The sequence below is a fragment of the Tupaia chinensis genome, unplaced genomic scaffold, assembly GCF_000334495.1.
Source record: "Tupaia chinensis unplaced genomic scaffold, TupChi_1.0 Scaffold000571_1, whole genome shotgun sequence".
NCBI classification, from domain to species: Eukaryota; Metazoa; Chordata; class Mammalia; order Scandentia; family Tupaiidae; genus Tupaia; species Tupaia belangeri.
In genome coordinates, this window is record NW_006160085.1 from 137,494 (window position 1) to 153,201 (window position 15,708).

General features: G+C 40.0%; 1 protein-coding gene across 1 annotated transcript in view; it reads left to right on the forward strand.

Annotated features, from left to right (window-relative positions):
* The window catches only part of TAF1 (TATA-box binding protein associated factor 1), a 103,630-nt gene extending 88,175 nt beyond the window's left edge, over positions 1–15,455 (forward strand). Inside the window, 7 exon segments of the mRNA XM_014591417.2 lie at positions 7,655–7,722; positions 7,999–8,115; positions 10,999–11,124; positions 11,923–12,021; positions 12,295–12,451; positions 15,287–15,352; positions 15,355–15,455. Of these exon segments, the coding sequence (XP_014446903.1) occupies positions 7,655–7,722; positions 7,999–8,115; positions 10,999–11,124; positions 11,923–12,021; positions 12,295–12,451; positions 15,287–15,352; positions 15,355–15,395 (674 nt within the window). The 3' untranslated portion in view covers positions 15,396–15,455.
* The last annotated feature ends 253 nt before the right edge of the window (positions 15,456–15,708 follow it).

Genomic DNA, 15,708 nt, shown 5'->3' on the forward strand with positions numbered 1-15,708 from the left:
CAATGTGGCATCCACAGAAAGGAATTTCAATTTAGATTTATAAAGATGGGTTTCTCCTTTTCTATAGAAGTTCAGTAGGGGTTGAGGTGTTCTAAGACCCTAAAAGTATTCAGATGTTTCGCTACTATGCACCTAGACCTACCTAGACACTTAATGTGTGGAAGGTGAGAAGCAAGGTGAGAAATACAGGTAAAAGAAAAGAAACAAAGGGAAAAAGACAAAACAGTGAAAAGGGAAAACCAAATTTTTTTAAGAAAAAGAAAAAAAGAGACAGCCAAAAAGAAGACAGAGACCACCTTACCTGGCTTTCACTGGGTGTTGGGCCAGAAGAAAAGGTTTGGGGCAGAGGCTTTCCAATTAAAGGACAGGGCTAGCCCCACCTCAGATGCACATGGATTCTGAAATTAGCAAGAGAAAGGAGAGGTCAGTGACAAGAGACAGTACCTACAGATTTTTTAAAAATACACACACATTTATATATATTTATATATATATATATATATATATATAAATAATATATATATATAAATATTTTGAGAGAAAAGGAGAGGGAGCGAGAGAGGCAGAGACAGAAAGAAGACAGAAACCACTCTACCTGGTTTTTTGCTGGGTGTTGGGCCAGAAGGAGGGCTTTAGGGCAGAGGATTTCTGGTTAAAGGGTTAGGGCTAGGCCCACCTCAGATGGACAGGGATTCTGGCTTTTTGTTGGGTATTAGGCCGGAAGGAGAGGTTTAGAGGGTAGGGCTAGTCCCACCTCAGATGCACATGGATTCTGACTTTTCTTTGGGTGTTGGGCCTCTTGTCGGTACCTTCTCAAGATTTGTTTTGAAAATTTCTCAAGATAGTGTGCACCCTAAACTTGTGTAGTGAAAAGCACTAGGGCTGACTGCAGCTGCAGCAGTAGCAGTGGTGTTTACTCCCCTGCCTAAACCACCCAGCCTGGGGTCCTCAGACAGACACTCACACATACATATTTATGCACGCTTGCCCCTTTATGCGCTCGTTTAAGTACATACCCACCCCCATGTCACCGTTTTCCTGGAATCCCTGGGCGTGTTTTTAAAGCTGTTAGATCCAGGACTAACTGCACAGTTGACCATGTGGAATTCATCTGTCTTGACCACCATGCCACCTGCTGACCCCCACAATTTTCCAATTGTGAAGATAGGACATGTTCAGCTAAGGCTACCTAATGTCTGTCTGTCTGTCTGTCTGTCCATCTATCTATCTGTCTAATATATAATACATAAATATATATTATACATGTGCACACACACACACACACACACACACCCAGCATGAGTTAAAGCCACTGGCTCTGGTACTCAAACCGCGGTCGACTACATGGGAGTTCAGTGACATAGCCATTATACCAACTGCTGGTCCCAATAAAATAATTCTTTAAAAGAAAAGAAAGAAACCGTTGCCCTCTTGAAACCAGTTTCCTCGTTTCTACCGTCTTGAATTTCTAGTCTAGATTCTGAATGAGGTTCTATTACTACATTTTGAGAGACTGAACTACTTACCTTTGTAATTAAATATCTTAATTTATATTTAATCCTCATTCTACATAGTGTAAAGACCTTATCTATAGTCTGAAAAAAATTAATTTCTCTTTAAAATTTTCTTTTTACTGTAGGGCATATGCACTGACCAGAAAGAATGAAGGAGGGGAAATGAAAATGCCCCTCCACCCCCCATCCCTGGGAGGAATGGCCAAGCTGCAACCTCTTCTCCATTCTCCTCTCAGGATTCTTGAAAAGCTCACAGTGTGCTTTTCAAGTTGTCAGGTCCTGAACTTGAACTGTGTAGTTGAATTTAATAATTCTAATATTTTGGAAATTAGCTGTGCATATTTTTCTTTTCTTTTTTTTTTTTAACCTGGTAGTGGTTTAAAAAAGCATTCTATGGGCCAGTCAGTGGTACAGTGGTTAGGGCAGCCAGATCCCATATGGCTGCTGACTGTATGATTCAGGTCATGGACCCAGCAGCTTGAAAAACATTCCAGACTTGTGTGTGCACTCAAAATCCTGAAAGGATGGAGAGAGGAAGGAAAATGGATGGTGGCATGACCATTCCCTGTGGAGAGTGCTTTCACACTTTTCCCTCTATCCCTCTGTCTTTGCAAGTACATGTTCTTCTGGCAAATTTTTAAAAGTATTTTAGGGGCATGGGACCAGCAGATAGAGTTATGGCTATGTCACTCGACTCCCATGGTAGTCGACTGCAGTTCGAGTCCTGGGCCTGGTGACTTAAACTCACACTGGCACATGTGCATGCGTGCCCAAGATCCCTAGAGGAGAATGGAGGAGAAAGGATTGAGGAATGGCCATCCCCCTGAGGGGTGATTTCTTGCTTTCTGTCTCTCTGTCTCTGTCTTTCTGGTGAGCGCATGCACCCTATAGCAAAAACCTCTCCAAAAATAAAGTATTCTGGTGCCAGTGAGTGGTGTGGTGGTTAAAGCACTGGATTTCCACTTGGTGAACCGTGGTCAAGTCCCAGACCCAGTGGCTTTAAAATCACACTGGGCATGTATGCATGCATGTCCAAGATCACAGAAGGAGAATAGAAGAGAAGGGATTGCAGCATAGCAATCTCCCATGGGGAGTGATTTGTCACTTTCCCTCTGTCTCTCTGCAAGCACACCAGCCCTGTGTCAAAAACCTAAAAAATAGATTCATTAAACAGCACAAAAAAGTACCAGCCATGTCTAAAAATTAAAAATATAAGCAAAAAAATAGTATTCTACTTGCAAGATTTTATTTTGTCTTTGTTTTTAATGATATTTTAGGAAGAGTATGTGGTGTTTTTTACCACAGAATTTTCACTGTGCCACAGTCCTCTTGTATCAGCCTCTTGAGTAGCTAGGATCACAGGCAAGCAAAGCACTACTATGCCCAGCTTTTCAGAATGGACCAGGAAATAAACCTGGACCTGGCTTTTTTTTTTTTTAATGACTAATATTGGAACAAATGTACATCCCTTGTACCATTTACTGTCAAAATAATAAATAATGCTTATTTTGACAAAAGTACTCATTTTCTTAGGGGAGGGGATTATTTTTAGAATTTGTGGCAGAGTTCTTAAGGGAAATGTGAGCCTGGGAGTGATCACAAAACTCATCTCCTCGGTTGTCTAGGACTGCTCTCCAACTTTTTAAATGTTTTTCTCTGAAACCTTTCAGATAGCTAGCAGCAATAATCCTTGCTTTCAGGGGTGGCAGGTGGCATAGAGGTTAATGCACTGGACTCCCACCTGGCCTACCACTGTTTGAGTCCCAGGCCTGGTGGCTTGCTTCCTCTTCCTCTCTTTCTCTCTCTCTCTCTCTCTCTGGTCAGATTAAATAATAATAAATGATTCTTTAAAGAAAATAATAATGCTTGCTTTCTACTTCTAATTAGAATCGTAAAACTTGTGGCTTTCTTTTCTTCTTACATCACCATAAAGACAGATATTAATTGAGAAATTGCAAAAGTTTTGATTTTTAGTAGAATATAAAGTTGCCAAAACTGTCATTGGAATTAGCACTGTTTAACAAAATTAGGATTTGAATTATATGTAGTTCTGTAGACTCTGCCAATTCTTATTCGGTATGAGACAAGACAAAAGTAAATAAATTTCTTCAAGAAGACATTTCCGGGGACCAGCAGTTAGCATAATGGCTATGTCACTGGACTCCCATGTAGGTGACCGTGGTTCGAGTCCCGGACCCGGTGACTTAAAACTCACACCAGGCGCGTGTGTGTGCGTGCCCAAGATCCGGAGAGGAGAATGGAGGAGAAGGGATTGCAGCGTGACCATCCCCCCGGGGGATGATTTCTCGCTTTCTGTCTCTATGTCTCTCTCTGTCTGTCTGGCGAGCGCACGTGCCCTATAGCGAAAACCTCTCAAAAATAAAAATAAAATAAAAAAGAAAAAAAAATAAGATGATGAATAAAATTAAATAAAATAATTCTTTAAAAAATAAAAAACAGTGATTCTCCAACTTCACCTCTGTTTCATTAAAAAGTCTTCACTGCTACTTTGCATATAATAGTGTAGTAGTGTAGTGTTGTATGGTGAGTAAGGTGGCTGGAACTGACTGTGCAGTATAAGTCATGGACCCATTGACTTGAAAAACATGCCAGAGACTTGTGATTGTGTGCCCAGAATTCCAAAAGGAGAAAGAGAAATGGAGGAGAAAAGAGTGGCATGATCATTCCCCATAGAGGGGGTGCTTTCTCATTTTTGTCTCTGTCTCTGTCTCTCTTTGGTGAGCATGTTTGCCTTCTAGCAAATAGTGTAACAGAGTTAAGTATCTAAGATCCTTGTAACTCTTGAGAGCATGGGCTATATAAAACTGGTAATAGACACAAAACAGGTAGTCATCAAAACACATAGACAAGTGTATTTGGGATATAAATAAGTGGATTTGTATTTTTTATATTTTAGAGAAATGATTGTTTTTTTTCTGTTTGTTTGTTTAAAAAAAAAAAAAACACTGAGAATGTGTGTGCACTTGCCAGAGAGAGAGAGAGGGAAGGTGAGGAATCAGCATGTGCATGCATGTCCATCCAAAATCCCAAGAGAAGAATGGAAAAGGGATTGTGGCATGGCCATCCTTGTTGGGGGGTGCTTTCTCACTTTCCTCTGTTTCACTCTTCTTTGTCACTCCCTGGCAAGCGTATGAACCCTATAGCAAAAGCTTAAAAAAATGCTCATCAACTCCCTACCCATTCCAAGCAGCTTCTGGTATCTTTACCATTACTCTTTTCCATACTTTTAAGTCCTTCAGTTTCTGCTGCAGTATGTAGATATTTCAGTATATGTTAAGCAGAAACATAAGAGTGTTTGTCTTTGACAGTCTGCCTTTTTTCACTTAGCATTATCATCTTGTAGGTTCATCCTTTTCATGTCAAACAAATGACAAGATCTTGTTATTTATAGCCATGTAGTATTTTATCATATTTTTTGAATCCATTCATTTTTCTTTTTTGGACAGGTAGGCCAATTCCATGGCGTAGTTATTGAGAGTAATGCTGCAATAAACATGAGTATTGTGGGATCAGCCCTGTAGCCTAGTGATTAAGGGAGCTATATCCCACATAACAAACCATGAGTTGAATTCTGGCCCCAGTGGCTTGAAAATCATGTCTGGAGTATGTGCCTGTGTGCCCCCAAATCTTGACAAGATGGAGAAGGAATTGCAGTGTGACCATGCTCCATGGTGGAGTACTTACTCTCTTTTCCTCTTTCTTTTGGGCAAACACACCTCTGATAATTTTTAAAAAATAAATATGTGGCAAACATAATTATATCTTTTTTAAAAAATGAATTATTTAATTCCATTTGTTATTGTTATTATTTTAATTTAACCACAGAGAGAGAGAAAGAAAAATTGAGAAAGCAAGCCACCAGGTCTGGGACTCGAGCCTTGTGGGAATCCAGCGCTTTTAACCACCACGCCACCTGCTGGCCTGCATTTCCTAAAAGCATCCTTAGTGGTACCAGCATTTGGCTTAATGACTATGTTGCTGGACTCCAATGTAGTTGACCATGGTTCAAATCCCAGACCCGGTGGCTTAAACTCACGCCAGGCACGTGTGTATGCATGCCCAAGATCCTGGGAGAATGGAAGAGAAGGGATTGCAGTGTGGCCATCCCCCTGGGGGAGGGGGTGATTTCTCACTTTCTGTCTCTCTTTGTCTTTTTGGCAAGCGCATGCGCCCTATAGCAAAAAAAAAAAAAAAAAATAAAATCAAAAACAAAAGCAAAAAAAAGCCTCTTTAAAATAAGTATCCTTAGTGACACATACTGAATAATTTATAAGTGAGATTATATAATAGAATATGCTTCAAAATAATTTGAGAAGGCGGTTGACCAGGTGCAGTGCCAGGACCTTCAGCACCCCCAGTAAACCTGTTGCTGCAAGCAGCACAAAGCTTGTGGATTGCAGCCTGAACATGGCCTCAGCGTCTGCCATTCCTTGCTCTCTGTGCCTCTGGCTGCTGAGGGTGGGCATCTGGATGCTCAGCACAGGACCAGCTCTGCTGTCATTGCATAAATTTAGAGAAATATGAATGAATACCAACAGAAAATGGTACTGAAACAGTGAGAATCAGCAATTTTGCACAGGAAGCTTTGGGAGATGTTTATTGTAGTCTGCTTGAAGTTAGGCCAAAATTAAAGATGAGTTTGGTGCTTTGGAAAGTGTGAAAGCCGCTAGTGAATTCTTCTCTATCAGGAGAAGTAACTGGAATTAATGAAGCTTTTGCAGAAAATTCAGGACTCATCAGCAAATCTTGTTATGAAGATATTTGGCTGATCAAGATGACACTGAGTAACCTGTTAGAATTAGATGAACTAATGAGTGAAGAAGCATATGAGAAATACGTAAAATCTATTGAAGAGTGAGAATAGCAGGGGCCAGCAGGTGGTGTGGTGGTTGAGGGCACTAGACTCCCACATGGCTGACCATGGTTTGAGTCCTGGACCTGGCAGTCTGCTTTCTCACTTAGCCTCTCTCGTTCTGTCTTACTCTGTCCCTCTCTGGTCAAATTGAAATAAATTAATTAAGTTAAATAAAATAATTATTTTTAGAAAATGAGAGTAGAACCCTTAAGCCAGCATTGCTGGATTCCCATGTAGCTGATAGTGGTTTGAGTCCCAGACCCAGTAGCTTGAAACTCACTCCAGGTGTATTGCACATGTGCCCAAGATCCCAGGAGGAGAATGGAAGAAAAGTGATTGCAGCATGGCCATCCCACCTGGGGGATGATTTCTTTCTTTCTCTCTCTCTCACATAAGCACATGCGCCTGTGCCCATGCCCTAAAACCTCTACCAAGAAAAGAAAGAGAGTAGAACCCTTAAAGTAGTATGAAACAACTTTATCCAGCATAGTTGTCTTAAATTAGTGATTGATAGAAGACTTAAAATAGCAACTTTTAGTGATACCGGTAGAAAAAGAAGCTACTCTCAACGCTACTACTGGAAGGAAATACCCCTTAACATCCTAATGATCACAGATTAACACAAAATGCATCTTTTTCACAATGGTTCATGATTCTTAGACTAGGCATAAGTATTCAGACTTTGTGAAATTACCCTTAGTAAAAACTAGTTATAAAAATTATGTAATTAGTGATAACACTGTTACTCTAAGCATTATATAACACTTTCTTACATCCATCCCTGGATTTGGGTCAGAATACCTAACAGTGTTTACATTGGAAATAATTGGGAATGGAGAAAAGTTTTTGTTAGTTGTATAGTGTCAGTGAAGAACAATGCTATTTTAGTTTTGCTGTATTCTGCATTTTCTGGTACTATTTTATATAGTTGAAGCAATAGCTTGGCAGCAAAATAAATAATAAAATATTCCATTTCTTCATTAAAAAATCATTTGAGAGAAGTCCTGAAAGTTGAAGTATAAATGAAACAGGATTGGCTGTGATTGATAATTGTTGAAGCTGGCTAACGTGTACATGGAAATTTATTAGTTTATTTTTGTATATATTTGAAATTTTCTGTCTAAAAGTAGAGCATGAGTCCAAGTTAAAGCTGAAGTATAATTTTTCTGGGTCTAGGATAATGGGACGTAATGCTGGTGACAGAGTGTAAAATTCTGGAACTGAAGTGTGCAAAGGTAATGGCATCTTCTTATTTAATTTATAGGGCCTGATAGTCAGTACACTAAGACTGCTCAGGAGATTGTGAACATCTGCTACCAGACACTGACTGAGGTAGGTGTTAAAAAGAAGGTTCTTCGTAATCTAGCTTTCTGAAATATTTCTGTTCCTTTGAGGGAGCAGCCTTCCCTTCCTATTTAAAATGCCCCTCCCCCTCATTCCACACCCCCTATTTCCTTCCCTGCTTTCTTTATTTTGATTATCATCTATGTCCTGCCACTAGACAATTAACTTCATGAAGACCAGAGATATTTTTTTCTGTTTACTTTTGTATCCTTAGTGCCTAAAACACATATTGAATGAATTTTTAAATTTTCTTTACTTCCTCAGTATGACGAGCATTTGACTCAACTTGAGAAGGATATTTGTACGGCTAAAGAAGCAGCTTTGGAGGAAGCAGAATTAGAAAGCCTGGATCCAATGACCCCAGGGCCCTACACACCTCAGGTGTGTCTGTGAACTAGGAACTTCCTCTTAGAGTTTTCTTTTTGGTTTGGGAAATTGGGAGCATGTTAACAGATCTATTTACTGAGATACCGTTCTTCTCTGTCCTTCCTCTTCATATGGCTTTCGTGTGCTTTCTTGTCTTCTCAAAGGCTAAGGTGAGTGAGGACCATGGGTTGTGGTGGCTTCGCTGAGTCTGGAAGAGACAGCTGTGAGTTGAATGAATTGGATGGGGCCTTAGTTGTTTAGGCAGTATTTGGGAATACCAGATTCCTGTCTACAATAGCCAGAGGCATCCTCTGAGTCTCTGAAGTCCTCTCATCAACAAATTTTGGAACTCTAGGGCATCTCTAGAGTATAGACTTCTCAGACATAGACATGGCCACATTGGCTTTGTGCCTTATGAACACCTGATCATTCCCTCAGAGAGATCTCAGTAGCTGAGATTTCATCCATTTTCCTACATTGACTTCCTCTCCTAGTAAATGAAACAGGTACTATTTATAATGTTTTTCAATTTACATATCTAAAGAGTAGAGAGCAAGATGAATAAGAGTGTATTTAATCTTTCTAGTCTACTGAACCCTTAATATACTGAGAGTGTATTTCCTCTATACTATACTTATACTTTAAGAGGGTTGGCATATTCAAAGAATAAGATTTAATAGAATGATACTGGTGCTTGGTTTCTGTATTGGAGGCACTACAGTAGAGCAAAAGGTACATGAGATTTGACATAAAATAGGTTTGATTTGAGTTTGAGCTCTGCTACTGTCTAGCTTTGTGATGTTAGGATGTAAACTTAATCTCTCTAACTCAAGTTTCCTTTCCTCTAAAATCTGCTTTTCTAGATTATTGTAAATACTAAATGAGTAGACATTTAGTAAATGTTTCCTTCTCTGTATGAAAGTTTCACTCTGAACTGATAATGCAACCCATGTGATCTATTGGATTATTACTGCCTCTATAGCTCATTCATGCACTCCCCTATCAATCTTTTACTTTCTCTTTCATCCCAAAACCTAGGTTACTGAGGGGCCGGGTATAAAGAATCCTCAAATATTTCTTCAAGGCCCAGAACAAAGAAAGTCTCTTGGAGTATGTGGGCAGATTGGGTCAAGGGGGCTTGGGTGAGTGATGTTGCCTAGAAAACCCCTATTTGCTAATAGGCCCACAGCTTCCACAAGGTACTTTCTGGTAAGTTAAAGACTGGGGATTAGCTATCATCCTCTAGGAGAGTCTAGCCATTGAGAGGCACAAGATTTGCTGAAGTGTGCAATGTCCTAAGCCTAGTCCTTTGGTGAGTCAAAGCCTTGGACCTTTAATAAATGGCTGAGGAAAACCTATCACCTATTCTCCCTCCTTAACAGTAACTGTTGTTTGGTATAGTTAGATGGTTTCCTTTAAGAGTAGGATGTAGGTAGTACTGCTTTATCATTCCAATTTACCTCTCACCATTCCCTTCACTCAGAGTTTAAGAAATATAAAGCCTAGTTTATTACCCCTTAACCTGAGGGGGATATACATGAGTGACTTTTTTTTATTCATTACTACTCTTAAATCCAAATGTCATAAGAGTATTTGCATAAGTTTAACCTATTGTAATACAATTTTCGTTATATAGAGGTGTCATCATAATTACAACTTACTATGAACATATGAACTGTGGTAGTCAATACTGTGTTTTCATTCAACTATTTCCACCAAGTTTGCACTACATCATATGTTTAGCTTAACACTTTATTTAAAATTGTTTGCTTTGCAGTTTCCAACAACACTCGTCTTAGTTTCCACACTGTGCTTTAAGATTCTGCAGAGATTTCATTCCATCATTTTACCTTTCTCTGTTTCATACTGCTCTGTAATTCTTATAAAACACCACCATGAAGTAACACACATGTGGGTTTTCTGTTGATACAATAGGTTCATTGGGGAAACTTGGAAAATATAAACAAGAAATATTAATAGTAATAAGTTACCTAGATCTGTTTTACCACTCAGAAAGAACATTAACCACTGAATATTTTGATGTGTGTCTTTTATATTTTTGGTGTGTGTGCTTAGAGATACTTTCAAATTAAATTGGTAAATAATGGTTTTGTATGTTTTATTCTTCACATTTATGTTACATCATAAACATTTATCTAGTCCCTCCTGCCACTGAACAGTCTATTTGCTAAATTCTTGTTCTTTTCAGTGGAGAGAAGAGGGAAGGGATCTATAATTTTTTTAGTAACAGGTGGTATATAAGCAGTCTACACATGTCTCTTAATTCTTACAATATTCCTTGTTATCATCTTTATTTTACATATGAGGAAACTTAGGCATGGAGAGATTAAGTAATACATTATAGTTACTGAGCTAGCAAGTGGTAGAGCCAGGACTCAAACCCAGAGCAGTTTATTCCAAATCCCATGGTTTTTCACCATGCTGTTTGCTTCATAGTATCCTCTGACAAGCTCATAAACCATCAAGTCATTCTATGCTCTTGTCAGAATTGAAATTTTTTAATCCCATTTCTTCTTAGATATATCTAAATCAGTCGATCAAAATTGCAGTGGTATGAAGCCCTGTGCCTAAAAATAGTCAAGGCTTAGAAGAAACTAGATCACTGACCAGAAAGGCTGTTAGGACATAAAATAGTCCCATAGTGTTGATGGTATTTCTACTTCAGATTTTTGATCACATATATCAGGTGCCTGTTAGAATAGGCAACATTTATAAGAGTTCCAAAAACTTGCCCATAAAACTGTATCAAGCTATGTTTTCTCTTTTACTGGATTGCTCTGCATGACCTTTTCCTGCAGTGAATGCACTAAAAGAATGTTTTATGTATTTCTTTCCCCTGTACTAGATAGAAGCTAAATTTTATATTTTGTACCACAGCCTCCTGATTTGTATGATACAAACACATCCCTCAGTATGTCTCGAGATGCTTCTGTGTTTCAAGATGAGAGCAATATGTCTGTTCTGGATATTCCCACTGCCACTCCAGAAAAGCAGATAACACAGGTAGGATATTCTTTTTTTTTTCTTTAGGAGGTTGGTAGTTTGACTGAATGATTGCGGGTGGGGATAGAGGAGTGTGGTGGTGGTGATATATGACATATGGTAAGGAAAAGCTGGGTCCTTGGAAATGAGTGCTTAGAAATGTGATTTCAGAGTGGGATGGTGGCAGGTTACATGACTAGCTTGTATTCTGTCTGTCATTATGTACAGAGTTGGGTACAGTAGAATTTCAGAGAAGACACAAGTGTGAAAAAATAAGAGACATCAGAGCAACTTAATAGGTGACTAGAAAGACTGACTATATTGAGACAGAGTTCAAAATAATTAGCCGGCTGTTTTGTATATGTTACAATCTAAATTAAAATTACTTATAAAATTAAATTTTAAAAATTTGCCTTTTCTGAATGTATCAGAAGGTACTTCTAGTCTGAAGTCAGAAAGCCTATAGGTATTCCCAGTTAGGATTCCACTTGTAAGTGCAAAACCCAGAAAGGATTTTCTGTCCCAAAGAGATCAACACAAGCTATAAGGGAAGCTCAAGTTAAAAAGAATCTCCTTGTAATGGCACAGTAATAGTAGACCAAAGACACTGCTGTTCTTTGGGAGTTTTTTTTCTTTTTTCCTTAGCTGTGATTTCCAAAGAAAGATGGGAAAAACACACACATGTGTGTAAGCAGCCCCCACTAGCAGTGGGATTGGCTGGGATATCAGGGAGGAGCATCTGTCCTGGGTGAGAACCCTTTGTTAACTCCTCCTTCAGGCACGTCCCTCAATGATGTGCTATTTGTGTTCCTTACTCAGATGCGCCAGGGCCGAGGTAGGCTGGGCGAGGAAGACTCTGATGTAGATATTGAAGGGTATGATGATGAGGAGGATGGGAAACCTAAGACTCCAGCCCCAGTGAGTATGCTTACAGAAAGCTTATGGTTACATTATACCCTTGTGTGGTAGGAGCCTCCAGCAGTACAAGGCAGGTCAAATCCCAAGATACCAGAGGGTCTCCATAGTGAGCCCCAGTCTGACTTTAATTATTGAAACCAACTGAACAAGTCTATCCACCAAAATTGGTTAACTTCTTGAGAGGCAGCAAGGTGGGGGGAGGGGGCTGGGGGTAGATGCTGGGCTCCCACTTGGTCAATTGATGGAACTTTGACCCCAACTGGTCTCATTCAGGAAGGTGAAGATGGAGATGGTGATCTTGCAGATGAAGAAGAGGGAACTGTACAGCAGCCTCAAGCCAGTGTCCTATATGAGGATTTGCTTATGTCTGAAGGAGAAGATGATGAGGAAGATGCTGGGAGTGATGAAGAAGGAGATAATCCTTTCTCTGGTAAATCTTACTCCTTTAGTTCTATTCCTATGTAGCTAACCGTAGCACCCTTAGGACTGGATAGGAAGCGTTGGCCAGATATGGTGTTACCAGAAGCTGCTGCTTTTATTTATTTATTTATTTATTTATTTAGAGAAATTTTTGCTATAGGGCTCTCCAGAGATACAGAAAGAGAGAAATCACCCCCCAGGGGGATGACCATACCACAGCCCCCTCTCCATTCTCCTCTCGGGGTTTTGGGCACGCACACACCACCTGTGCCCAGTTTGAGTTTGAAGCCACGAGGTCCAGGACTCAAATCACAGTTAGCCATGTGGGAGTCCAGTAATGTAACTATTACACCATCTGTTGGTCCTGAAGCTGCTGCTTTTATTGAAGTCCCATTACTAGACCTGAGAGTACTGAACACTCACTCATGGGATGATCATATTAGCCTTAGAAGAAGTGAAGAAGTACAACAGAGGAGGTAATGGTGGAAAAGGCAATACCTAAGTAACAGCTTTGATTTGGATATTCTAAAGATGAGAAGAGTGTCATGTGTGACAATAGGGTAAGAAAACAATATCCTATTGGGGGACTTTTTTTATATTAATGCAATGTGGGGGGTAAAGTATAAAAGGAGATTATTTGGGGCAGGAGGTCTAACTTCGTTGGTAGTCTGCAGCATGGCTGCAGTGCTGGGGTTCACGTGGTTAACCATGGGTTCAGATCCTCAGGTCAGCCTCAGGACATTAGCAGATGGGTGCATAGGCACCCAAGATCACCGAAAGCTGGAGGGTTGGCGAAAGGGGATTGTGGTGTGATGACACCCTATTGAGATTATTTTATTCTTTCCCTTCACACCCTCATGTGTATGATCATGAGCATTCTTATCATTAAAAAACAGGATGGAATGTGGTGGCAAAAGGAAATTGTTACTTGGATTCATTTTTCTCACTCTTTTTTTTAACTTTTACATTCAATCACCATATATCTTTATAATAGACAAAATGAATTTTCTGAGCGTGTATACACTGTATATTAGTCCAGTCAAAGATACTACCATACACATTGTCATCAACAGATAATTGTCCATTTTTGTATACCTTAAATGTTCTAATTTTTTTTGGTGATCTTGCAGATGAAGAAGAGGGAACTGTACAGCAGCCTCAAGCCAGTGTCCTATATGAGGATTTGCTTATGTCTGAAGGAGAAGATGATGAGGAAGATGCTGGGAGTGATGAAGAAGGAGATAATCCTTTCTCTGGTAAATCTTACTCCTTTAGTTCTATTCCTATGTAGCTAACCGTAGCACCCTTAGGACTGGATAGGAAGCGTTGGCCAGATATGGTGTTACCAGAAGCTGCTGCTTTTATTTATTTATTTATTTATTTATTTAGAGAAATTTTTGCTATAGGGCTCTCCAGAGATACAGAAAGAGAGAAATCACCCCCCAGGGGGATGACCATACCACAGCCCCCTCTCCATTCTCCTCTCGGGGTTTTGGGCACGCACACACCACCTGTGCCCAGTTTGAGTTTGAAGCCACGAGGTCCAGGACTCAAATCACAGTTAGCCATGTGGGAGTCCAGTAATGTAACTATTACACCATCTGTTGGTCCTGAAGCTGCTGCTTTTATTGAAGTCCCATTACTAGACCTGAGAGTACTGAACACTCACTCATGGGATGATCATATTAGCCTTAGAAGAAGTGAAGAAGTACAACAGAGGAGGTAATGGTGGAAAAGGCAATACCTAAGTAACAGCTTTGATTTGGATATTCTAAAGATGAGAAGAGTGTCATGTGTGACAATAGGGTAAGAAAACAATATCCTATTGGGGGACTTTTTTTATATTAATGCAATGTGGGGGGTAAAGTATAAAAGGAGATTATTTGGGGCAGGAGGTCTAACTTCGTTGGTAGTCTGCAGCATGGCTGCAGTGCTGGGGTTCACGTGGTTAACCATGGGTTCAGATCCTCAGGTCAGCCTCAGGACATTAGCAGATGGGTGCATAGGCACCCAAGATCACCGAAAGCTGGAGGGTTGGCGAAAGGGGATTGTGGTGTGATGACACCCTATTGAGATTATTTTATTCTTTCCCTTCACACCCTCATGTGTATGATCATGAGCATTCTTATCATTAAAAAACAGGATGGAATGTGGTGGCAAAAGGAAATTGTTACTTGGATTCATTTTTCTCACTCTTTTTTTTAACTTTTACATTCAATCACCATATATCTTTATAATAGACAAAATGAATTTTCTGAGCGTGTATACACTGTATATTAGTCCAGTCAAAGATACTACCATACACATTGTCATCAACAGATAATTGTCCATTTTTGTATACCTTAAATGTTCTAATTTTTTTTACCTTGATTCCCTCCCTCCCATTGGATTCATTCTCTAAACTTATCCGTCTTCCCACTGTTGAACCTAGGCAGTTACAATAGAGGCCTCTTAGATGAGGAGTATAGACAAGATGCCTATGTGAACATTAGAAAGACTAGTTTTAGAAGACCAAGCCAAAGGGACCAGCAGTTGGCATAATGCCTATGTCACTGGACTCCTATGTAGTCAAACGCAGTTCGAGTTCTGGACCCGGTGGCTTAAACTCACGCCAGGTGCATGTGCGTGCGTGCCCAAGATACCTAGAGGAGAAGGGATTGAGGCATGGCCATCCCCCCCCAGGGGGGATTTCTCACTTTCTGTCTTTCTGTCTTTGTCTTTCTGGTGAGCGCCCATGCCCTATAGCAAAAATCTCTTCAAAAAAATTTTTTTAAGAAGAAGACAAGCCAATTATGTTAATTCTGTGAAGTTTATCTCTTGAACCAGATTCTGTCTCCTTTTGCAGCTATCCAGCTGAGTGAAAGTGGAAGTGACTCTGATGTGGGATCTGGTGGAATAAGACCCAAGCAACCCCGTATGCTTCAGGAGAACACAAGGATGGGCATGGAAAATGAAGAAAGCATGATGTCCTATGAGGGAGACGGTGGGGAGGCTTCCCATGGTTTGGAGGATAGCAACATCAGGTAATCGGCAGCAACATGCTACAGGGCTGTGGCATCTGTGCCCAGCTATGATGTCAAAGGGCCCAGCATCAGATTACTTTCATCCACAAACTTTTCCTGAGCACTTACTTGAGCCAGGCACTGTGCTAGGCCCTGGGGAAATAAAGAGGAGCAAGACATATCCTACCCTTGAGTTGTTCACAGTCTAGTGGAAAAAACTAACACAAATTATTACAAATACAGTGTGTTAAGTGCTGTAGCATAA